This window comes from Meles meles, chromosome 5 (assembly GCF_922984935.1).
Source record: "Meles meles chromosome 5, mMelMel3.1 paternal haplotype, whole genome shotgun sequence".
In the NCBI taxonomy this organism is placed as follows: domain Eukaryota; kingdom Metazoa; phylum Chordata; class Mammalia; order Carnivora; family Mustelidae; genus Meles; species Meles meles.
Genome location: NC_060070.1, coordinates 74,125,875 through 74,153,261, shown reverse-complemented (window position 1 = coordinate 74,153,261; position 27,387 = coordinate 74,125,875). Strand labels below are relative to the sequence as shown.

The following is a 27,387-nucleotide window of genomic DNA, read 5'->3' as shown; positions in this document are numbered from 1 at the left end:
TCCATGGGACATTAAACAGGGCCTAACCCTACTCTCAGAAGAGTATGTTTAACTTCCTAGTATGTCACAAAGACATTTCTGGTAATTCAGTGTCATGAATTATTTTACTCCCTTTCACCAAATTTTGAACAGAAACATGGAAGGGACAAATGAACAGAAAATACTGACATATATGTACATACAGATTTGGGCTGTATATAAAACTGTATGGAAGCATCATACACTTTAAATGTTGGAAAATAATGAGAGGGGTAATTTCAAGACAGGAAATGGTGACCCAAGACTGAAAACATTGTAATACATTTTTAGTGAATATTTCCAAGTCAAAGTAAGGTACACTGGCACACCATGACGTCCTCCCAAAATTTTTGTACTAAGGCTGCTAGTCAACGAATTCAATTTACTCCTACTTTTCACATATAATTTTTTAAAAATTTTTCACCAAATGATCATATGCTTAAATATAATTTTAAGACTTGGGGTGCCTGGGTGGCTCAGTGGGCTAAGCCTCTGCCTTCGGCTCAGGTCATGGTCTCAGGGTCCTGGGATGGAGCCCCGCATCACGCTCTCTGCTCAGCAGGGAGCCTGCTTCCTCCTCTCTCTCTGCCTGCCTTTCTGTCTACTTGTGATCTCTCTGCCAAATAAATAAAATTAAAAAAAAAAAAAGACTTAAGCCTTGGACTTTATCCCTACACAGTTATGTTGATTCACATTGTAATGTGCAGTACACATACATCAATCAGGCACTAATGCATATTCAATACATCTAGAAACAAAAACAGGATGATTCATTGTATTACAAAGTACTAGAAATGGTTTACACAAAGCACACACAAGCACTTCCTTTGCTTCCATTACTTTGATGTTTATTCCTTTGGTGTTGCACACTAGAATCACCTGGGGATTTTAAATAAATATCTCCATGGCAATCAGCTCTGAGAATCAACATTCCGTAATTGTCTTGAAACAGTCCCTAAATATTACTCATAATTATCTTCCCTTCTAGACGTAGAATCCTATTTTTTCTTTATGCTAATAATAATATAACACTATAAATTACTAAAGGCAATTATACAATACATATGTGTCCAGGTATAGTGGTCTAGTATGTGGGTTTCTCCATCATCTATTCATCTTTATGTCAGCGGTAAATGCAAATTTATGTTTGAGACAAATCTTTTGCCTGACTATGGGTACCCCTGAGTTGCTCAGTATTTTAAATATTTATCATTCTTTTGAGTAACAAATGTGTTTCTATTGTATGTTCATCTCTTATCATATGTTGCAATTAATTATATTTCATTTTTTTCTCTTGCTACCTTCACCAAAAAAAGACTCAGAAACAAATATGTAGTTCCCATCCTCCAATTTTCTGGGACCTCTCCAGTGTACATTTAAGTATTAATTTCATACCTTATTTTGTATCACTTTCTTTTAATGAGAAAGAGAGAAAAGTAGATTTTTAATTCTATACTAAGTTCATCTGCATCATTTCAATATCCATTGCTGTTTTTGTCAATACGGTACATGTTCCTCTGATGACACTGGCCACTGCTTCTTAGTTTCCATTGTATATTTCTCCTCATCTTTAGCTCTACACATTGGAATAATGCTTGATTCAGTCCTAGGAACGCTTCTGCACTCTGTTCACACCTAGCACTGTAATCTCTTCTAGTTTCATGGTTTCACATATTGTCTGTATACTAAAGACTCCCAAACAGTCCTCTCCCCTGAATATCAGATTTTGTTATCAAATAAGTATTTCAAATTTAACATCTCTAAAACCCAACTCCTCCTCCATTCATGCCCATCTCAGTTCATGCCTAATCCATCCTTCCAAGTGCTCAAGCCAAAAGCTTCTTATTCATACTGGACACCATGACTCCAATCCCATCAACCCTAATGTTGAATCACCTCTTTTGATAACACCCTGGTTCCAAGTCACAATCCTCTCACCTGGGTGAACCCAGCAGCCTCCTAACTGGTCTCCCCGTTACACTTTTGCTCCATCACCACGTCTCTCCTCCACACATCCTATAGTCACTCTGACCCTGTTAAGGCAGAAGTCAAATCATGTCACTCCACTTAAAACCTTGCAAAGTCCTGTCCATGAGCCTACTTATAATCCCTTTACTATCCTGACCCTGTCTTCTACTGCAACCCTCAGACTCACTCTCCTTCGGCCAAACTGGCAGTATTACTGTTTCTCAAACACTGGCATGTTCCTCAGTTAGAGATTTCCCTCTGGCTAACCCCTTTGCCTGGGATACTTTTCCCTGAGACTTCTGAATGGCCTGCTCTGTCACGATCTTGTTAAGTCTTTTGTTTTCTCCATGGCACTCAGAAATACTGTATATTTTACTTTTAACTTTTTATTATCCTTCTTCCCATCAAGACAAAAGCTCCTTGAGGGCAAGGAATTTTATCTGTCTTATTCATGAATTTTTCAAATGCCTGAAAGAATGGCTGGCTAATATACTATTAAATAGATATTTAAGTGAATGAATGAACAGATGAATGAATTGGCAAGTAATAGGTAACTAAAACTGACTAAATAATCTTCATCATAGTACTTTGATTTGTTATGCAAAATCATGAGGAAAGTTAAAAGGAATCTGAAAGTGACCAACTTCATTAAAAGAAGAAGAAGCCAAAGAAACAGAATCAAAGTTTACTAGACAAAGAAAACGTACTTAGCTCCAAAATAAAATGAAAAAATGTCCTAATTAACATGGAAGGTCAACTAAAATGAGAATTATATGCAATTTTCATTCACTCTACAGACTTTAATCAACTTCAGAACTGTTATAAGCATATAAATTAGGTTGTATCTTAAACACATTAAAACTCTTCCTTTCTTAACGTGAAAAAGAAGTCTTGTTTCTGGCTCTGTTTAACTCTATCAGTCAGGAATTATTCTTGAGATGTAATCTGCAGACAGTGTGCCTTTTAGGATCTGCAGCTTCACAAATTTTTACAGAAATATAATAAATTAGCTATGCACATTAAAGTGAAAGTTGTTTCAATGCATACGGATTATAAATTGCTTTCATTTATATATATTAAGAACTACTGTATTATATAGTAGAGAGCAAATATTGTAAAGTAAGATAAATAAATATGCTATCCTTTGCTCCTGGACAAAACTGAGTAGCTCCTATTGAACCAACCCTCTCAAAGATAACAATTAGAAACTATAGAAGTCTTGGATATTTATTGCAGCATTAATTATAATAGACAAAAGAAGACATAATATATACCTATAGCATTACCGAAATTTTTGAAAATGTAGGACACTTTTATATGATAAAGAATCAATATACGTCACCCATACCAAGTTATCTTGGAATATGAGGAAAATAATAATCCTGTATTATCTAATAAAAAGGAGGAAGTATCCTACATGCTATATCGTCATGGTTTCATTACATAAACATACATACACATACATGAAGATGTACATACAAACACCACATACACACAAATATAGGCTGTCATGGGGGGGTGGATAAAAATAACATCACAATATTAATAGTGGTTTTCTCTTGGTTTTGAAACTTGTGTATGATTTTAAATGGTTTTCTGATTTATTTAAATATTTGTACATTATATATGTACTAGCTTTAAATTAGAGAAAAAGGGAGTATGACAAATATCCACAAATAAAGAAGAACTCTTCAAAAAAATATTTTTCAGGAATGTGAAAAGAAAGACTAGACTCCAAAATACTTACTATTAATGTATATGAGAATCTCTCTTTTTCAAAGAAGCCCAAAGAATTTCATGTGAACTGTGCTATATAACTAAAAGTTATATACATTTCACTTTGGGAGAATTTTACAGAGCAGAATTTTATCACTATCACTTTCTGGTGTCACCTATTTTCTCTTTTCAAAGCCTATTACTTATGTATAATTATCTTCTACCTTTATCCCCATTCCAGTATAATTGTTACACTAAGTTCAAATAAGATTGAAAATAACAGAATGACATAATGAGTTATTTGTTACGGCTAAAATGACCTTAGAGACTAAACCTTAAGAGGCTCTTTTAATTGTTGAATATTTATCGCAGTAAAGTACTATCATAGGCACTATGAGGAAAAGAAAGAGTAAGATACAGTAGCTAATTATTGCTCACTTTGCTCCACTCCCTAATAGTCTTCTATTGGTCTGTCTAGTTTTTGACTAAAAATTCGACTCTGTGAACTTCTGTAGCTCCCTATTCCAGCCACTTTATTTCCACATATTCCAACGTACCTGCCTCTTGCTTACTGCTGTCTCTCTACACTCTGTTGTTGCTACCTATTGTCATGGGATAAAATACCGTTAAGCAATTAAATGATATACAGTGCACTGCTGTGACCATGTAATTCACTCCCAGTCTTTGAAGTATTGATTAGTAAAATGACATGGAATAATTAAAGATACAAGGTCCAATGTATTTACATTACCCATACAATACACTTGTTACTTATTGGCTTATTAAGATCTACTTTCACTGTTTCCAAAGTACATTCACAACCATATATTATTTTAGTCCTTACAAGTAAGTACCCTCTGGGAAAGGAAAGGCAACTATTAATTTCTTGATTTTATTTTCCAAAGGAGAACCATTCTCCAAATCACGTGGATGTATACCCAAGTCACAAGTCTTAGAATCTAGAGCCTGAGTCTTCTGAAATAATCTCTTGGTAAAATACCCTTCAATTACTTTCTTTTCTTCATAAGGCATTGGGTTTATGTCCCCAAAATACCAAATCCTTCACAGGTTGCAGATATTCTCAGACTCTTGGAAAATGCTTATTAAGTCATATATGTTCTCTAACACTAGTTGGCTAGCTCAGAGAGAAAAACTTTGGAATTCCAGGGTATTCATTTCATAAAGTAGAGAGAAAACTCCCTGGTGCTTATTTTGTCATCTAATATTTGCTAGCTAATATTCTGTTGCCTAATGATGTTTTTGGGTTTGTTTACTTTGTTTATACTTATGGCTTTTCCTGAAATAATCAACAGTGAGTTAAGGAAATGGAGGACACAATGAAGCTCAAAGTAATTTATCTAAGCTTTCCAACGGACAATAGGTAAGCGCATGGAAGAAAAAGTAGGAAAGCTATGTCCTAACTCTTGTTCAGCCTGGATGCAAATCCCTGCAAACTGGACTTCAATCCCAACACTGTGTGGCAAGAAGAATATTTTAAAAATGGGTTAATCTAGTAATAGAAAAACCTACAAATATTACATTCTTGGGAGTGAAAATATTCAGAGAAAAAAATCCTTTGAAAATAAAGGATTTTAAGTCCTTTAAACTCTGGATATGACTCTCTTTGAAATAATGGAGATGAAATTAAAAGGATTTGAGAGACTCTGTAGAAACACATGATCTCTGAGTCAGTATTAAAACACCAGATCAGGAGGTGAACAAAGTATAAATTTTGTTCTCCACTATGAACTCAACTTTCCCCTAAGGACTGTGCCTTAAAAAACTCTCCAGTTCTGGACTCTAAAGAATTCTGTACTATTCAGTGTGGTTTATCTAATATTCACTGCCTAATGTTTTCCTGGAAAATTACATACATACCTACACACAGATAAACACACACACATATACAATACTACAACTTTCAAGGGTTCAAAAACTTCTAAAAACTCATTAATATAATATGTAGATGAGTATTAAAAAGGGCAAAGAGAACTGAATTTACCCTTTTCTCACTTTTAAAGAGGAAGTGAAGCCAAAAGAACAAGAAATCACAACTGGTAACCTGGATATACCTTTAGTCTATTAAAAGGTTAAAAAATTTCCCCAAATATGTAGGTGCCAAATGAGTACTTATACAAGTTCTATGAAACCAAAATCAGTTTGCATGATAGAAACTTTGGATTTAAAAATAATAATAACAAGTCATATCAGACAGAATCTGATTTGATTTTTCAAATCTAAGTATTTGTTAGTGCTTGCTTAAAGATTCTTATATAGTAGCAGACACTCAGTTTCTGTAGCATGAGATACTTTTAACAATTTTTCCAGTTTCTCCATGTTTCAAATGTTGTTGCATGTCTTCTTCCTATGCCTTTATGTCATTATAGGCTGCAACTGCTTTTGACATTAAATAAAATCCAAACCTGGACTTAGGGTGAGGAATGTGACTTAATAAAATAATGTCCTTCATTTTTAAAATGTTGAAATAATAATGATCTCAAAGCAATTCAGGAAGTCAAATTAAAAATAATGTATAAAAAGTCTTAAAGAGCTGAGAAATAATAAACCTTTTTCCAAATTATTACCATCTCTTAAATATCCTATCTCTGTCAAAAATAGTATTTGAAAATTCAAGATGACCTATAATACTGTTCTATGGAAATCATTTTCAGACATCATTATGTGTCATAGTCCAAAGCATCTGCATTCAGTGAATAGTTATGTAGGAAAGGTGATTTTCTGAATTGGACATAAAATAACTCCTAATGAGTAAGCTGAAAAATTATAATTGGGAAATGCAATTTACTTCTTGCTAAAAAAAAAAAAAAAAGTAAGTGAAAGGAATTCAAATCAATTTCTTACAGATTAATGAGATTACTAACCAGCCATGTCACCCTGGGCCAGTGGAAAGAAGAGAAATAATATTTATTCAGTATCAACTACCATAGATACTAGCAGATACTACACAAACATTTCCTTCCCTGGTACAACAAAATTAAGAGAGAGATCTTATTATTCCTAATTTACTGATGGGAAAATGGAAGCACAGAAAGATTATTATGTCATAACCAAATAGCACGCAATAGAACCTGGCCTTAAATTCAGGTTACTGGAGTTCCGGTCAGTTTACCTGCTTTTACTCTATTTTGTTTGTAAAATGACAGGCTAAATTAGAAATCATCTCTAAGGTCTCTTCTAGGTATAATGGAAACCCATTTTGATGATGTTAAGGGTAATGTTCCGGTGTTACCACTCAAACAATTTCTATGATATACTGAATTTGGGGACTTCATGTGTTAAAACACAAGAAAAACTGAACACAAAGTAACATGTCTTCTACTATGGTATCCTATTATTACCGTTCAACCATGTACAGCCAAGTGTCCATGAAAAAAGGGTAGTACATATTTAAAAGCAGCATAAAGGAAATCTACATGAACACTGTGACCAGAAAAACCAACTTAGGGTGAGGAATGTGACATAAAATAGCAATAGTCAGCTCTTCTCACTGGCTTACTGTCCTCATTGATTTTAGTTTTGAGTAAAAGAGAAAAGAAGAAAGAGTCACCTCTACGAAACTGAGGAGACTCCTGTTTCTTGATTTCATTGGTAATGAATCTACCTAAATAATCCATTTAAAAAAAAAATCAAAATCAGTGTCTGTCACATAAAGCAAGATTTCACTGTCACAATTAGACTCTCAACAGCCAAGATAAACTATAAAGCGTAACAAAAAATATCACCTCCCACTATTGCTGTAAAAATCTAAAATTCCAAAGATTCCACATAACACATAGAAAAAAGCATAAACAGGAACAATGAAATATTATTATAGTATTAACCATTAGAACATGTTTAATAAGAAAAGTGATAAGGAAAAAAAAAAGCATCAGAAATCATTTCTACATACAGAAAGAGGAGGAAATACAACAGGGTTGGAATTAAACTCAACCCAACTCATGGGATGGGTAACTAGACCCATCCCATTTCTCCTTGTGGAAATGCTTCAAAGGGCCAATTTAGAAACTGCAGAATATATTAACAATAGTTAATTCAAATCATTTCATAAAACATCCCTTTTTTTCTTTTTTCAGCAATATTATCATTCCTTCTATTTCTTCATTCAAAAATAATTTGCATTTCAAGGTAATTAATAGATGCTCTCAAGAAACAAGTTGAGAAAAATCTCATTTATATTTTTAAAAGATTTTGAGTGATTCTGTGTTGATGGCAGTGTTCTTAACATAAAGATACCTTGTCATGTGATATATTCATTCATGATGGGCTACTTCTCTTGCAGTCAAAAAGCAAGGAAAAGTATTGCTTCTTATATTCTCAACTGTTATTTTTGCTCTAACTGGACTTCTTAGGAGAATTTTATATTTCTTTTGAATTATATTAAACACATAGAAACAGATCACTTTTATCTCTATTATTAGCTGTATGCATATTATAATACCATGTAAGTTCACCTAAATTGACAAGCATTCCAAACTTTCAGATCAGAATAATTCAAAAACATAAAAACAAAGTTAAAAAAAAAAGCCTTCTTGGAGAAGAAAAGATTTTGAATCATTCACCAATTATTGATTGCAAGTCCAAGTGCCAAAAACAGTGCTAAACTGCACAGAAGTGAATCATGGTATTGTTTCAACATATTCTTAAGTATCAGTCACTTAACTCTGTTTTCAAGAAGTATATCATTTTATTAACACTAGCATATCCTTTAGCATTGTTTTAGATATCATTGTTCTAAGCCACAAAACTGGTAAGTCAAAATCAATAGTAGGATTACATTAAAAAATCTTCTACAGTTTAAACAAATTTTTTTTTATTTTATAAAGATTTTATTTATTTAAGAGACAGAGTGAGCAAGAGATAGCACACGAGCAGGAGCAGAGGGATAGGGAGAAGCAGACTCCCAACTGAGCAGAGGACTCATGCAGCTCGATCCCAGAACCCTAGGATCATGACCTGAACTAAAGGCAGACACTTAACCGCCTGAGCCACCCAGGCACCACAAATTTTTATTTTCTATGTAATTCTATATTATTTTTTAGCCCCATAAAGAGCAAACAATAGAACCCTGAGACAAATTAAATACCCAACTGCTACCTACAATTAATACTGAACTTATTTCTTAAACATTTCAGAGAAGGATTATCTATTTGTAACAGTAACTACTAATTTAGGGAGCATAATCATATCCTAATAGTCTGGTTCATTACCAACAATTAGATCTAGAATTTCAAATTAACATTTTCTTGTTTTAAAACTTATTCCTTTCTCATTGAATAACTTTGTCTTGACAAATGGTGTCTTGACAAACTTTGTCTTGACGAACTTCTAATTGATGCACTCTATACATAGGTATATCCTACAAAATGTTTCCCTTGTTAGAATTCTTATCAACACAATGATTCTGGGTTAATACCCAACTTAATAGAGATCAATAATCAATACACAGATTTTTGGCCAACCTTTTTTTTTTTTTCTGAGAAAACTTTTTACTTATTACTCAAAAATTCAATAGAGTAAATGAATTAACCTATGCATAGAAAGAATTGTGAATTACCTCATTCTAATATAGTTAGTAAAACACCAAAATTATATATATATAACTATTTGGAAAGCTCACAGTAACTATAAGTTGCAGGTGGGCAGATATAATGAAAATACAGCAATGTATTCCATTTGAAGTAACTACAGTAAATTTAATATTAATTGTTTGGATCACAAAACAATGTTTTAAGCATTAACTTTAGCACCTAGTTTGAAAACCTACTCTGTATGCTGTGTTTTAGTTATTTTTTAATTAACTAGTCAGGCATTTTGGTTAGCAGTCTCACACATTACAATTTTTCCCATCTAAAATAATAAGAAATTGACAGAGTATCTCATTTTCAGAAAAAGACTTTTACATTAAGTGGGAGAAGCTTATAACTAGTGATAACTTATTATGTGCCAAGGAAAAGACAGTTATTTTGTCTTAAAGAAAAAACACATATGACTGTTTCAGAATATGAAAGAACATAGTCAAAAGCAGAACTTCAATGGCTATAGTAAACTATAACAAGTGTGAGAGAAGTTTATTTATCCTAGGGTATAATACTTACAAGTGATGCATCCTAAAAAGAAGCACTGAACTGTGTTAAAACTTTTGTCAAAGTTGACAAAGTTTTGATACGCTTTTTTACAACATTTTTTAAAGCTTTTAATGCAAGATTTTGCATTAATGCCAGACTGGAAGTATCTCTTCTTTCTGTTAAAATAATGAATTGATCTTAGTAATCTCAATCTCCTCTGAACAAGAGGCTGTAAAAATTAATCTTAACGTTCTGTTTGAGCAGAGGTCTGTATCTCTCTAGAAAAACATTTTGTGCATTATATCGACTTTATTATAGCTTTGATTATTAAGAAAAAACATAACTTCATTACTTCTGAAAGAGCTAAGTTTTCTTAAAATTGTGTTATCGTCTATTTTATTTTTAAATGCTAAATATTAATACAATTAATATATTAATGCAGTTACTATTATAATAAATATTAATATAATGATAATATTCCTTGTTCTCAGGTACATATGCCACTATCTTAATCACGTCTCCAATCTCCTATAATAACTTTAGATTTTGCCTGCTAAAGATCCTAAATTCAGAAAAATTTTAATGTCAAGAAGTCTCTTATAGACTGTGGAACTCCCTCTAGAGCTTTGGAGAACCATAAAGATACGGTCCTTTACTTGATAAGACCAGGGAAACTAAAACTCAAGTTTGGTATGCTCTACATTTTTTAAGTAGCTCAACAACACTGTAAGGATTGCACAGGAAGAGCTTTGAATCAGAAAAGTTCAACATTCTGTACATTTTCTTCAGATAAATGTTATTAAAATAAAATACATGCCCAAGATAATACAATGTATAGGAAGAACTTGAGCTCTGTTACTATCCTCACTGTCCATATTTCCTTACCTCAAGCGAAACAACAACCAAATACTTAGGAAATAGTTAAGTCCAGTATCCCGAAGGGGAACTGTTCTCTTCTCCACTCAGGTAGTACTGGTTACTGCAATAAATTAATCACAGCCATTCAGTCTTAATAGCAAGTGGTTTATGCTTTTTTTCCCATATTTTGCCTGAAGCCTCTGCTAAAAGCTATAGGCTCTAGCAATTGGGTCCTCAACTAATGGTCTCAAGGGAATGAATGGACTAAGGTAGATTCTTCTATAATGTCTTCAAGGACTAGCCTCATGGGTATAGGCTTCCGTGTTGACAACACGTATTAGCAAGACCATACCAGGACACAGAGCCAGAATTTCCATGAATAATGACTTCCTGAAGTAGAATGCTATCCTGAAATTCGAGGGACAATGAATTAGTTAGGCCTAACTTAATGAACTAATGAGGGAAATCTAATTGGAATTATTTGTTTGGAAGATTATTGGTATATTTTTAATGGTCTTGATCTTTAACCCAGTTTTCTTAAAACCTGAAATGGTAGCTTGTTCCTACTGACCACTCAGATATACAGGAATACATTCCTTATCTAAGTTTCTTTATTGTTTGGGTATTGTTAATGGTAAATACAAGAAGAGGCTCTTCCTTTTCACTGGAATGTAATCTGACAAATGAACTGTGCAACCAACATGTTTAAATGTTATGGAGTGTTATATTTAAGAATAGTGCTTATTAAAACACACATAGTAAGCCCTCCAAAGTAACAATATGTGGAACCAATGCCTAACAACACCTCCTCAGTAATCAGATCTACTACTTGGTCTAAGTTTGCAGGTTCTCTGCTTGAAAGAAAGACCAATTTCTGACAGGCTAGGAATTCCAGCTGATTTCAGACACAGATAGAAATTTATCCACATTTACAGGTACTTCAGGTAATACCTAGTAGATATGAGTAATGTGAGTTTGGTTTCTTAGTTCCTGGATAGAAGAGTAAATAAGGGCAATTTTTTAAAAACTTTCAAGTGACAGAAGTTATTAAAAATATAATTCTAGGGGCACCTGGGTGGCTCAGTGGGTTAAAGCCTCTGCCTTCGGCTCAGGTCATGATCCCAGGGTCCTGGAATTGAGTGCCGCATCGGGCTCTCTGCTCAGCAGGGGGCCTGCTTCCCCCCCCCCCCCCCCCCCGCCTGCCTCTCTGCCTACTTGTGATCTCTATCAAATAAATGAATAAAATCTTTAAAAAAAAAAAATCCTAGATTTCTAATAACATCCCCAAGCTGAAGTTAATTTTCTGCCTTTACTGGTTGTTTAACTTTCCAAAGCACTAGATACTATATATTTTGATCTTACTATGAAGCTTGTATCTGTTAGTAAACACTTCTTGTTGTACCTGTAATGCTGTACCTTCTTTTGTACATGTAAATGAATCAAACCAAAAAAGAAAGAGGAAGAAGGAGGATAAAGAGGAGGAGGAGAAGGAAAAGAAAGGAAAGAAAAATCATCTTTTTTTTTTTTAATCAACTTTTTTGTTGTTGTTTTTATACGAATTTATCATTGGAGAGTATTTATGATCATAAAAGGAAAACGGAGGGAGAAAAAGTACAAACCTTGGAAGTAGACCAAAAAAATGACTGGTTATCCTTTACTCAAAGAGCATGTAAATTTGTTGGAGTCACTATTCACTATTGATTAAAATAATTTATAAATCTGTAAGAAATGTTAATTTGTAGAAAGTTCATAGTAATACAAATTATACTTACAATAATAGCCCTGCAAATAAATTTGATCTAGTAGAGAAGCAAATGACACCTGTTTATAGTGAAGACAACCTTAAGCATCTCAGATTTATTGCCCTGTTGGACATTAATCTATTTAGTATAAAAGTAGGAATCTTATCCCAGCATTCTTTTTTTCAGTGAATTATAAATGCTTCCCTTATTCCTACAGTCTTTTGAGCCAGTTATATTATACTGCTGGTTCCCTCATTAATAAATTAAATATAACTTCATCATACATTCATCCAATGTACATAACACTCGACTCACTTTTAGGTTTTGAGTTTTTCATAAAGCGTTGTTACTTTATTCCTTCCATGTCATAAAAGTCAAGGGCAAAACAGGAGAGAATTTTAAAAAAAAAACAACCTCTCAATAGTAACATTTGCACGTGAGAAAGCTAAAATAAATTTACTGAGGGCATGAAGATTTCCCACTTCTTGAGTTATAGATCTAATAAATACTTTGAAATAAAGGAAAAACTGACACTAAGCTGACAATGCATTAGAGAATGTCATGCTGCTCTAATAAATGCTTTATTCATCCACTCTTCTAAATTCCACAGCCTCAAAATTCTACCACCTACATAGCCATCTTACTATATCTACATTGAATAGTTCTGTAACCGACGCTATTGTTTACCTACCCAATATCCACCCCATTCTTTTTTTTTCTTAAAACATTAAAAATTTTATTACGATTTAACATTAGATATAAAGCCCTTAAGTCTGTTGTAATTACTATCTGAATTATACAATTTTTTTTTAAGGTTAAAGTTGGTTTTTTTTTTTATTCGTTTATTTGTTTATTTACAGCATAACAGTGTTCATTGTTTTGGCATCATACCCAGTGCTCCATGCAGTACGTGCCCTCCCTATTACCCACCACCTGGTTCCTCAACCTCCCACCCCCCACCCCCCGCCCCTTCAAAACCCTCTGGTTGTTTTTCAGAGTCCATAGTCTCTCATGGTTCATCTCCCCTTCCAGTTTCCCTCAACTCCCTCTCCTCTCCATCTCCCCATGTCCTCCATGTTATTTGTTATGCTCCACAAATAAGTAAGACCATATGATACTTGACTCTCTCTGCTTGACTTATTTCGCTCAGCATAATTTCTTCCAGTCCCGTCCATGTTGCTACAAAAGTTGTAGCACACCATTCTTATTCCATTACAATCTGGCCTGCCGTGAGCCTCAGGGGAAGCTGGTACTGACTTCAACCTCATCTCCAGCTGGGAGAGGAGGATGGGTCTGGAAGTAAAAGCCAGTCACACCTATTGTCCCCATCACTCATTGGTTTAGGCATGGATAGGTGACATAATTTTGGCCAATTAGACAAAAAGATGAATCTATTGATGGACACCTCAGAGTTCTTTATGCTTATCAAAAAACAGACATAATGAAGAGATGACCTGTTTTTCTTCATTTCTGAAATTAATACCTTAATTTATACAGATCTGAAACCCAAGAGAGGAACTAGCCTGAAGTAAGAAGATGACCTATCAAAATGGAGAAGCAGATAGACAAAGCCAACAAAGCCAATCCTGGACATTTTGTTATGTGAAAGCAGCTTTCCCTATTGTTTAAAGGCATTTTAAGTTGGCTTCTTCATTACTTGGAGCTGGAGAAAGCATTAAGAGATACAACTTCGACCATACTTCCAAGTCAGTCCTATACCTTTTTTTCCTGTAGTCTCTAAAGAAGGATCTCTACTTATACTTGTTTAGACTTCAAAAGCTGGATCTTTTCATCTTCTATCTGTACATACTTAAGATTCCTAACCTTGACTTTCCCAAGGCATGAAACCTCTGGTGATTTATTTCACCTCTCTGAACCCCATTTCCTTCATTTATAGAGTAAGGTTAATACATACCTCAGAGGGCTTTTATAAAAGTTAAGTGATGGGGTCCCTGGGTGGCTCAGTCAGTAAAGCACCTGCCTTCTGCACAGGTCATGATCCCAGGGTCCTAGGATCCAGCCCCACGTTGGGCCCTGCTCAGTGAGGAGTTGTCTGCTTTTCCCTCTACCTCCTAACAACCCTTACCCCCAGCTCACGCATTCTCTCTCTCTAATAAATAAATGAAATCTTTAAATAAAGAGAGAAATAAAGAAAGAAAGAAAGAAAATAAAGAAAAATTAGGTGAAATGCAGTATTTTTTTAAAATGCCTGAGATTAGATAAAAGTGGTCAGGAAAGCATCTAACCTGGCTTGGATAAAACCATACACTCAAAATATAACTTTTGAATAGCCAAATTGACATTCCAATTTCCTACTTAACTCACCAACTATCTAAAATCAGGGGGGAAGGAGAAGGTACAGAAATATATGAAATGAAGTTTGTGGAATTGTTCTATTTAATTTTCTTCTCATCAACTGCTTAAGAAACACATCAGCCTATTTCTCTAATCTATGTCCCTAGGTGAAGAGTTCATAAGAACTCTTCATAAGAGTTCATAAGATGCTGCTGGCATTTATAAGGTGCCAGGCACTCTAAGTACAGAAAACATTCATTTTTTTGCTGAGAGATATTTCCCAATCAATAAGTTGCTCTTTGAGGGAAGGGGAATATGTCTATACGACATACCATAGTACGCTCAGCAGAAATTAGATTTGAAAACTGACAAAACTCTGAGATTTAAAAAGCATCTTTTTATGTAATGACAAGTACATAAGCAGAGCTCTATATTTTTTATAATATCAACTATGAGATAAGTAACATCACATATTCTTTAAATAATCTCTAATTTAATTACTTATCATCTGTTCTTTTTGTAGACTTTTCTCTTCCTGGTATTCTTCTTTTGTTTGAAAGATAATAAGCTTTTAAACTGGGACTAGGAGAATTTCTTAGCCACCATGAAGCAAATTTACTTTTGGAGAGAAAAAGTATAAGGTCATCACAGCACTTGCGGTCACACTCCCCCAAGGAAAAGTAATTTTGTTTCTTTGGACTATGTACTGATTTTAAGATATATGTTAAAGGTACCTGTATAGTCTTTGAAATTACTCTGTATTCTTACCCTAATTCATTTAAAAGGCTGACACTTCTCTAGCCTGACACCAGTATTAATTTTTTTCTTTCTTCTTTCTTTTTTTCTTTCTTTCTTTCTTTCTCTTAATGCTAACCTGTTTTTTTTCCACTGAGATATATTGGGACATATCTAACTTTGATACATTATGTACCTGAAATATCAGGAAAATATCCCTGTCTCAGCATGCCATTTCTGTCCACAGTAATTTAGACATTCTTCATGCTGCATTTATGTCCAAAAGGGTAATAGTCCTTACATTAAAAACCAGCCTTCAAGAAGTATTTCACCCTTCATGAAGTCCATTACTGCTTTTCTCTCTCTGACCCTGCACTGCCTTCAACTCCCACTGTTTTTAATAAGCAACTCAAATGTGGTAAACTATCTTCCCCGTGCTGAGGGCAAAGGCACCAACAGATACATGATAACATGGTTTGGAAGAACACACAGAAATAAGCCCATAATTCTAGTCCTAAAATACCCCACCGCAAACAAAGTCTTAAAATTATTTTCAAACCCTAAACTTTAGTCCGATTCCTGTAGTCCACTATTTTTTCTTCTGTCATATGTGCTCTAATGAGATAGCAGATAATATAGGTGTTTCCAAAGGTCTGCTTAGACAGACATGGGGCAAGTGTTCATCAAATCACTAAAAATAACATACAGGTAAGTCAAAGAGAGGACAAAGTATCTCCCTAGGGACTGACAGTCTCAATTCCAAACAAATCTCAGAGCCCATTTCATGCAAAGATTAAAAAAGAGACAGTCATTTACAGCTTTTAAATTTTGGAAATAGTATTTTAGATGAAACAGTAAAAAATCAAAACAGTTATCTCATTATACAGTGGATTAAATGTCCAGGAGCAACTCAAGGAAACGTATCAGCTACACTATGATTACAAAGCAGGATGATATTGTGGCAAGAGTAATTTTGATATTAGACACATGAACCTAATTTCAAATCCCATCCCTGGGGGACTTTAAGCAAGTTATTCTCTCTACTTATCTCTAAAATATCCCTAATTTGTAGGGTTCATGTGAGGATTAAGAAAATATATCATGTCCCTAGTAGAATAAAACCCAGTAAGCCACGAATAAGTTATAGCTAATGGTAGAGTAAGTACCTTCATCTCTGCACACTTTATGTTGAGTGTGCACCAAACCACTGTTTGCAAAGTGTCTCTTGGAGATTTCTATCACAAAGTGTTTTTCACAGAAGCCATCTTGATAGAGCTGGGGTAGTGGAGAAGGGGGTAGGGGTAGGGATATAGGAAGTACAGAGCAAACAGGTTCTAGGATCATTAGCTCCTTGTGGCTGATTTTATATATGTGAGTACTGGGAAATATTATTTTCATAAAAAGAATTCTAGTACTAAAAAAGAAAAAACTGAAAATCATCAAATGATGCATGGCCTTACAGTTTTAAACCTGTAAGGTTTCAGGCTCTGTCACCTTCTTAGAATCTAATGTCTATTGGGATGCCTGGGTGGCTCAGTTGGTTAAGTATCTGCCTTTGGCTCAGGTCATGATCCCAGGGTCCTGGGACTGAGTCCTCCATCAGGCTCCTCACTCAGCAGGAAGCCTGCTTCTCCCTCCGTTTGCCCCTCCCTCTGCCTGCTGCTCCCCCCTACTTGTGCTCTCTTTCTCCCTGACAAATAAGTAAATAAAATCTTAGATAAAAAAAAAAAAAAGAATCTAATGCTTATATCCACTAGTTAAAAGTTTTCCCATCTGCGTTAATGAACTGATGTTAAGCTATTCTCTTATTCTACTCTTGTCTGTCCTCGTCTCCCTGTCTTTCATCTCCACTCTACCACCCATCTCTCAATTATCCTTAAAACAACTGCACAGGTTCACACACATACACACATTATCTTTAGTCATATTAATAGACAATGATAACTAGACAAAAAGAAAATAAACCAACATTTTGGCCTGATTTGCTCTATCCTCTAACACAAATAAAATCAGCCACAATACTACAACTTACTATCTCTATTAACCAACACTATATACCAACACGATATACAACTTTATCTTACCATCTCTGCCATCCTTTGACTTTGGTAAATTTTCTGTCAAATAATTCTGTTCATTCAGATATGTGAGATTTTGGCAGCTATGACCTTGTAGAAACCTGTGTCTTACTATCAATTGTTTATAATAGAGTGACGAAAAGATTAGGCAGGTGATCCACTCATTTTTGTAAGTGATTATGGTTCCAGAGATAGACTTACAGGTTAGAAATGGTAAGTCAATGCAAAAACTCCCTTGAAATTTCTCTAGAGATATATAAAAATGTGAATCACTGCATACATAATAACACCATTTAGTAAATTATGACTTTAAGTCTTCTCCTATAAAACTAAGACATTATCATCTTAGCATAAAAAACTTAGCTGGAACTGTATAACCTATAAAATGTTACCATATGCATCAAATTGTGGAACTCAATGTTTTATTTGACTTAAACATCATACTATCAGAAGAAAGCCAGGCACACAATCATGTGACCCATGCACACTCCCTACTAAATATACAAACACATTTAGTCTCTCCAAATAAATATTTGAAAAGGGCAACCTTTATTTAACCACCCGGCTAATAATTCATGCTTGAACTCTGAGATTAAAAAAAAGGGGGGAGAGGGATACACAGTTCTAAATGTAATAAATTAATATAAAGATAATTTCTTTTTTTTAAGATTTTATTTATTTATTTGATAGAGATCACAAATAGGCAGAGAGGCAGGCCGACAGAGAGGAAGGGAAGCAGGATCCCTGCCGAGCAGACAGCCGGACGCAGGGCTCGATCCCAGGACCCTGGGATCATGACCTGAGCCAAAGGCAGAGGTTTTAACACTGAGCCACCCAGGCACCCCTAAAGATACATTTCTTACCAACATTGTTCATTCCTCATCCTTCTCTGTGTAATTTGTTCTCTGTGTAATTTATTTTAGTTTGGGGGCTTGACAAGGGGGCAGAACTAAGATCTAATAGGTTCTTAAACTAATGAATGACACCTCACTAGGTTTTATAACAAAGGAGGAATGTTTTCTTACTTCAGTCTTCAGATTAATTTAATGACAGAGAGTCTTATTTTTTAGTGTCTACATAGCATGTATGCATTTTATAGAAGTGTATATACTGATTTACATTATTATTAGTGAAAAGTACCAGACTGAAGGTGAGATACAACATAGTCATAATTTTAAATACTACCAAAGGGGTACTCTAGAGACTCTAAACCAAAATTCAATTAGTCATTTTACAAAAAATGTTCAAAAAAAATTTCAAAAAAAAAGTATTCAAAAAAATCAGTTATAATTACAGTAGATGATAAATGTATTGAGATGTCAATTATGATCCCCAATCTCAGATCTAGGCAGAACATATAGCAAAATGGTCAAATGAGTTTGCTTCATGAGGTCATAAGCTTAAGAGAATATCTGACAAAGAAGGTCACAGACACAGATGTACTTGAGATCAAAGAATAATTTCTACTTCTATGTAACATCTCTCATTCTCATTCCAGGCTTCTATGGAATAAAAGATTGAGATGAATTTGACATGCAAAAGACAAAGGAGAGAGAGAGAAAACCTAAAGCTCCTTCTTGGTGGCATTAATAACATTAAAATTATATTTGAATTAATATAATTAAAATTATATTTGAAATAAATAGGTAAAATCATTTACAAAGGCAAAAGCCATATGTTAATAATTGTATGACGATCTTCTAATCACATTAAAATCTGAACTGAATATAATGTCCCAGAACTAGGGCATTTGTTTTATTCAGTTAAATTTTTAGCAAGTGAAAGAAAAATTTTGTTTAATCCTCGACCAAAGTATTTTAAAAAATATTATATAAGTTGACATTTTTGCTTAAATAAAACGAAATAGTGTTTTGGGAAATCGAAGAAAAAAAATACAGTTTATGTTCATGAAGAACTTATAGTTTATAGGAGAGAATGACATATACAAAGATGATACTCTAACAGCTACAACTGAAATGTGTATAAAGTGCAGTGGAAAACATTCAGATATGAGGACAGAAAAAATATGAGTTCTATGCCAATCAGAAAAATCTTTCCAACACAGATGGAACTTGAATAGACACAGTAAGGATGGGTAAGAATTTGGTGAGCAGCTAAGTGTACAGAGAACTGTCTAATCAGAGGGAAGAGAGCATACAAAGGCTCAGAGACGCTCAGAGACAACAGTTTCTTTGAATGTTGGGGTGCCGATCCAGAACGATGGAAAAGAGTTTGAGTCCATTTGAGATGTCCTATGATACATCTTTTATTTTAATCTATAACATTTTTAATTATTAGTTCGGTTTTCCCATGGCATCCCTGTGAGCACTGGCTTTATTTTGCTTTATTATCTGCCACTTTTTATTAATAAATAAGATATACAGAGAAACGTCCCGAGGTCATAAATATACAGCTCAATGATTTTTCAGTTTGGGCATACCCATGAAAACACCATCCAGACAAGAAATACAGTATTTATTGCCCAAAGAGAAGGCCCACCATGCCACTTTCCAAGCACTAATAATCCCTCACCCATCACCCCCTCCTGCAAGTAAATAATATCCTGACTTCTAACATCATCAATAGTTTTACCTGTCTTTGAAATTTATATAAATGAAATAGGGTACATATTCTTCTATGTCCACTTTCTTTCCCTCAACGTGATGTTTGTGAAATTCATTCATATCATATATGGCAACAGTTCATTCCTTTACATTGCTGTGTAATATTCCCTAAGATGAATGCACCACCATAAATGCATATTTATCCACTACACTATTAAGCAATATCCTTGCATTGTTTTCAGTTTGAGCATGCTATGGACACTGGTGCATTCCTGCACATGTCATTTGGAGAACATGTGTATACTCAATTCTATGGGGCTTATATCCAAGAAAGGATTTACTAGGTCATTAAGCTGTACAAAGAGCTTGTACAGATTTATACTCTGACCAGTAGTATATGAGAGTTTCACTTGCTCTATACTCTTACAAAACCTGAAATTCTGATTTTCATCTTCCTGCTAAGTGTGTAGTAGTATCTAATTGTGAATATAGTTCACATATCCTTGGTGACTGAGTTGAGGAGATGCTCATATTTTCCTATGATTTTTGGCCATTACCCTAATACTAAATGGCCTAAATTAATTCTTTTGCATACTATTTTTAATGCATTTAGCAGGCCTTTCAGTCACATCATTGTCACCTGACAAAGGGAGTGTTGGGGCTACGGACTGCTGAAGAACATTTTAAACAATTATTGATAGCAATATGTCTTTAAGAAAGAATTTTCTTCTTTCCTTTTTCTTGTTTCCTACTCATCTTTATTCTTCTATTATTCTAGTCTATTTGTCCACCCAATCTGTCTTCTTTCCTTCTCTGTTTCCAGTCCAAAAAGGTCAATAAATAGAAGGCAATTAACAATGTCCAAGCGCTGTCTAGAGAGTTCAATAGATCAATAACAAGTTTACATCTGAGACCTAGCCTTCTTTCTTAAGGGTTGCCAAAGGTTTGAGAGTTTTTGTTTGTTTGTTTGTTTAATAAATGAAACAAGTAAGCATGGCTATCTATTTGAAAATAAATGGACCCTTCATAAAATTTTAACAGGATAAATATAAATTTCTCCTTTTTGTTTTAACTTTTGTTATGAACAGTGTTTAAAAAAAAAATATCAGAAGCATTGTAAAGAAATATCAGAAGGAAAGTGGGGAAAAAATGGTATCTATTGTAAAAAGAGAGCAATAAAAGAAGATACACCATGGTGCTTTCCTTCACTCTCCCTAAAGACCAAACAGAAGTCACATTTGGCAAAACTAAAGTAGCCATGACCTTTTCCCTCCTCTGCATGATTAATTACTTAATGTCCTATTAATTGGAAGATGTGGCTGAATTTCAAACACTTTCATTTTCTGTGCATATCATCCTGTACTCTAACCAGCGATTAAGCTGTTCATCAAAGGTGAGCCAACAAGGTCATCTGAGCAGTATCTCTTCAGCTATTCATTATCCATCTTCAGTGGTAATTAACAATGGTAACATTTCCATAAATCAACATCTTCCTGATTATTCTCTGATGATAAACAGTCAAAATGTGTGCATCCCAGCCCACCCCTTTTAATTTTATATTTAAAAAAAATTCTAAATATACCACAGAGAAAACTCAGGTGAAATATTACAGGAGTTTCTTCAATTAAAATGTATGAAGAAAATAAGGTTCTGTACCTTTGAAAGATAAATACACACCTATGCAAAAAACTAAATGGGTGTGCTGGCAACACAGGAGACATACATAAGAAGCAAAGGATGTCAGCCACCTAGTACCAATTTATTCCTCTGGCAAGAAAATTATGGCTCAGTTCAGCTTCTGAGATAACCATTTGCCTACTCAGCCATGGAAGGTGACAATTTAAAATAGAAAGCAGATTTACTTCACCTTACTCTCAAAATACACATTAGAGGGGGGACCAATAAAAACCTGCCAAAGAATATAGTAACTATATTCTTTTCTGGAACCATAATTGGGAAATGTAATTTTTAGGTATGGTTTTGTTTCCTTTGTGCACTTGTGGTGTATTGTCGTTTACTGCTGATGTTTTAAGCTTTTTGGCTCTATACATCAGATTACTTAGTAAATTCAGAAATGCTACTGATAAAACTTTCTTCCTTGGTTCACTTGAATTTTGATGACATTTTCATCTCCAGTGGCCAGTCTAAAATTGTCATTTCTTTTTTTTTATAGATTTTATTTATTTACTCAACAAACAGAGATCACAGTAGGCAGAGAAGCGGGCAGAGAGCAGACTCCCTGCTCAGCAGAGACCCCGATGTGGGGCTCAATCCCAGGACCCTGAGATCATGACCTGAGCCGAAGGTGGAGGCTTAACCTACTGAGCCACCCAGGCGCCCCTAAAATTGTCATTTCTAAAGTTCACTCACTACAGGAATGTCTTTCTGAATTTGTAGAAAATTAATTACAAAGTATTTTTTAAAAGATCATAATAACACTAGGTGTGGTGCATAAACAATGCATCTTGGAACACTGAAAAAAAATTATTTTAAAAAGATCATAATAAAAGAATTGAAAACATGTGTTAAAACTTAGATTATTAGCAACAGGTAATCAGCTTATCAAATACATAGGATTATGTATAATAATTGCATAATGATTATATATTACTACATGGCATATTAATATATTATGTTGTTAAATATTATGTTGTATATTACTATATATACATGATTATATATAATGCATAGGTATAAACTGTATTTATTTCTAAATATTAGAAGGAAAATAGTTCATGCTTTTTAATATTATATTTTAGTATTCCTGTTGAAATTTTTAATTTTTACAATTTAATAAATTATTGCTAAACATATACATACAGAGTTTGGAATTAACCCCAAATTAATATGTAGAACTGAAGGCACATATATTAGTCTGATAGTACTAATAAATGATGCATTATAAAATAATATGTCTAGATGGCTACTGTACATTAATGTGTTTTTCACAAGTAAGAGAAAACACAACTCAGACTAGCTTAACCAATAAGACGCATTATTTCACAAAACCAGAAATCAAAGGATATATCAAAGCCTAGATAGAGAATGAACAGGGCACAGCCCTATTTATCTAAAATCTACCCAGAAAAGACCTCCTCCTCTCTTTGACAATTTTGTGTCTTGGCTGCCTCTCCTCAGAGCCACTTGTATGCTTGAGAGCAGACCGACAATGAGATAAGGCTTCTCCCCATCATGGACTATAAACCCTTCCTTTCGGTCTGATTGTACTAAACCCATGTCATTTAACTGAATAGGTATTAAGTAATTGATCCTCCATTTCAGATTATTTTAAAAGAATTTTGTTTGCTATGCTTTAATGGGTTTTTTTCTTAGTTTTGTTTACATTTTGTCTTTTTATTAAATAGGAAAAAAAAAACAGGGGCGCCTGGGTGGCTTATCCAGCTGGCCTTCTTCCTTCTGAAGCTCATGTCATGTTCTCGGGATCTGGGATCAAGCTCAGCATCAGGCTCCTGGCTCTGTGGGATACCTGCTCCTCCTGCTCATGCTCTCTCTGTATATTTCTGTCTCAAATACATAAATAAAAATCTTAAAAAAAAAAACAAAACCAAGAACCACAAATACTTATATTTTTCCAGTCAGATATAACAAAAACATAGCGAGCATTCTTGAAGAATACAGGATTATAGAAAAGTTATTGAGGGAAAGGCAAAGACAAAAATAAAGCTCTTAGATGTGGTCAAGTAGCTTGCCCATTAGTATATTTACTATATTTACTATAACAAATGATTGTGTTACACCTAAAGTTAGAAAATGATACATATTCCAAAGCCATTCCCTCAATACTGGGTAAACAAAATGATTCTCACCTTGAGGCATCTCAGGTGGCAGATAATGAGGTTCTTGGGCACTAACATGTACCCATTCGAAGTCATCATATAGATCCTGGTGGTAATCACAGGCCCCTAGACCATCATCAAAAGTACAGCCACCTAAGAGAAGAGAAAATTTATTGTTACATTCTATACAGATTTGCTAAAAATTGAGAACGTGCTGGAGGAAAGATTATTTTGAATATGTAAAACGGCACTCAATAATAATTGGTACTCCTGTTTTTGACTATTCCCATTAAATTTTCACATAAAATGAATTTCTATCAGTAGTTTCTGTTTGAATAAGAAACCAGTTTGAGCCTCAGAAGGAAGGCTAAGGCACAGATTCTGAAAGACTAAAAATAGTAAAAGATACTTGTATAGCGAAGCTTTCCTGAAATATGCAAACCACCTGAAATCAAAATAGATTTTAACAACTTTGGTGCAGAGAAGGGAAAAAGTAAAAACTGTCTTTTTTCATGATGCAAGTTCAAAAAGGTGAAGTCAATATTTAAATCTTACCAAACTCCTTGCTTGAAAAGAACACTTTGAAAGAACATTTGAAGTAGCAAATGAAACAAATAAAGCTTTAAAGCATTTATAAGTGTTTGAGGTCAGTGATACGTTCATTCTTCCATACCTTATTTAGATTACTTGCATACACACTTATGACTTAAAAGGAGAGAAAAAACTAAAACGTAAAACTGATCAGATTTAGCCTGTAATTACTCTCACCATTACCACTTTATTTAATAACCTTTTTTCAAAAAAATAAATGGAGGTAGCCTTTCCCTTTTATATCAATCATTTTTCCTGCCCCCACCCCCAGGGGTAATTCTATGGCAGAAGTAAAATGATTACTTTTTCTTCTCAATGTACATATACAGGTACACAAAACTCAACATACTTAGTTTATTCATTTCATGAAAATAAGAATTGGCCTGTATGTCTAATCTTGAAAGAAAATGGATTAGAACTAATGAAAATTCAGCAGTGGGTTTAATGAGAAAAACCAACAACCTGTCTCCTTTCAAGTTATTTGTTTAGTTTCCATGGGGATCTCTGTGAAGAAATTCAGTGAATTCTCTGACCAAATAGCAGACTACGGATTGTTAAACTTCTGGCTTATAAATTCTTCTCCATAAACAAGGAATTCTTTTTTTTTTTTTTTTTTAAGAAAAGTTTGCAGCTTATATATGAAAAAAAATCGCATTCCTCACCAATGACGGAGGTAAGCCAAGGAGGCAAGATCAGATATGTTCAAATGACATTAATGCCCTAATAACCGGTTTTGAAAGCAGACCATGGATGTGGGCATCCTTGAATCATTCTTATGACTACATCAATCCTTTAAAATAATCAAACTTCAGTAGCTTGAAAGCTTAATAATGTCTTTTAAATATCCTAAAATAGCCTCTTATAAATGCTTTCATGGAAAATGATGTACATCTTAATTTAAAATTAATCAATGGGAAAAAAAAAGGTTGCTAGGAAATGCATCTTCACATAGCAAGGGGAAAGTTTTTCTCAAGATACAATTTGCTATCATAAGCCCGAAATGACTTACTGCTTTGTAACATAAGCCTTCAGGGCCCCCAATGCCCTTTATAATAGTGTAAGTGGCCTCTGTATATAAATTTAAATTACCAATGGAACCTACATTGGCTCATTTGGAAGACAAATGACCTTAATTGCTGCCCTTCATAGCCATGGTTAATTTTAGACTCCAGGATTCTGACTAGTAATAACCACTGGAAGTATCTGTACAAAAGAAGTGGGTCAACCCCTACTATTTGTTGTTGCACATCACTGCCCTATCAGTCAAGAGTTTTGGAAATAGTTACTAGTCCACTTGACTTGATTGATAAGAAAATTTTCAAAAAGATTATTTTTACTACTGCAGCTAACAATAAATTCTAATCTGAGATGTACCATATATCTGTTTGCAGCACATAGGGCATATCAATAAATCTCTCATAAAACATTTTAAAAAATCTTTTTGTATTTTATATTTTAAGGGTAAATACTTATACTGTGTACTGAACTACATGACAGGAAATTTAAAAAAAACTGTTCCTGGCCAACATAGTAGCACACACACACACACACACACACACACACACACACACACTGTGTTACTGTGGAGGTCAAGAAAAACAAGGCTGTACCCACTCGAGTCTAGCCCTGACATAAGTGCAGCCATCCTGATGTTCCAGATTATCACAAAATATTTCTTGGGTTCTGACCTACTCAGGATAGCACTTTAAACGGTCCCTCTCTCCTGTAATGATTGATTTAAGTCCCTGGACTCAGCTGCCTCTGTCTTTCATAACTCTCCTATACATTCCCCAACTGATCAACATTGACCCGAGTAAGTAGGGACAACTCTACACCCCTACTCAGCAGGAAGTTACAGAAGATGAGACCTTCCACCTTCAACAACCTTAAAGATTTAAGGGTCAAAATTGTTCAGGAGGAAATGTGGAGGCCAAGAAAATCAAGGCCATCCCACCTCAGGTTTAGCCTTAGCATAAGCACAGCCATCTTAGCTCAGGCAGCCATCTCAGACCCCTGTGCCCAAGGGCTGAACTTTCCCCCACCCTACTTTAGTAACCCCCACCCTGTTTTGGTTCCAGGAATCCCCACCCTGCTTTAGTAACAGGAACCCATAAACACCCCTGCCTTAACGAAGCTCGGGGTCCAAGTCCCTACTCCACTGCATCGAGTATACTTGGGCCCAAGCTTAAGCATGTCACCTCAGGGTCCAAGTCCCTACTCCGCTGCGTCGGGTATACTTGGGCCCAAGCTTAAACTTGTCAAATAAACCCTGGTGTGATTGCATCGGTGCCTGGCTCTTTGGTGGTCTCTCGGACGCGAAAACTCAGGCACAACATTATAAAGGATGATGACAGCATGACCAAGGTCAAAGGGAACACAAATGAACTGGCTACCTACACCAGCGTGGGTTAGAGAAGGCTGCATGTCCTTAGGCCTCTTAAGACAAGTAAAGATAATGCTGGGCCAGAATGGCGATGGGACCAAAATTAAAGAAAAAGCGAGAGCAAAGGCATGGAACTCTAAAGAAATATGAGACTTTGACGATCTCAAATATCCTCAAAAATTTCTGTGTTATGAAAATGAATAAAAGTATGTAGGGGACAGTCAGAAATACAACTAAATATGAAAGATTTTAGACATAAAATGCTTAGATGTTAATCTGTAGTTGTACTGAAGACATCAGAGGATTTTATCCAGGAGTAGGAAAAAATTCAAGCCATGCTAAAAATAACAGCAACAACAATAACAGTCACGCATAGTTTAAAGAGGAATGGAGGAAAATGGAGATAGAATGTTAGAATGTTTGTCTCAACCTTACAGCAGATAACACATAACACAAGAAAATACACCCTGAGATAATCCCGTTATATACAAGCCCTGTTTACCATTTAAGGCTCACTAGAAAGTCTTATAACACAAAGTCTTCTATTACATTGTCT

The 27,387-nt window shown here is 34.6% G+C and overlaps 1 protein-coding gene across 11 annotated transcripts in view; it reads right to left on the bottom strand.

The window, feature by feature from the left end:
- Positions 1-27,387, bottom strand: part of PTPRK (protein tyrosine phosphatase receptor type K) — a 567,969-nt gene that overhangs the window by 410,680 nt on the left and 129,902 nt on the right. For all 11 annotated transcript variants that reach the window (XM_046004511.1, XM_046004500.1, XM_046004501.1 and 8 more), the window contains exon 2: positions 23,888-24,010. In XM_046004511.1, the coding sequence (XP_045860467.1) occupies positions 23,888-24,010 (123 nt within the window). The remainder of the gene's footprint in view (positions 1-23,887; positions 24,011-27,387) is intronic.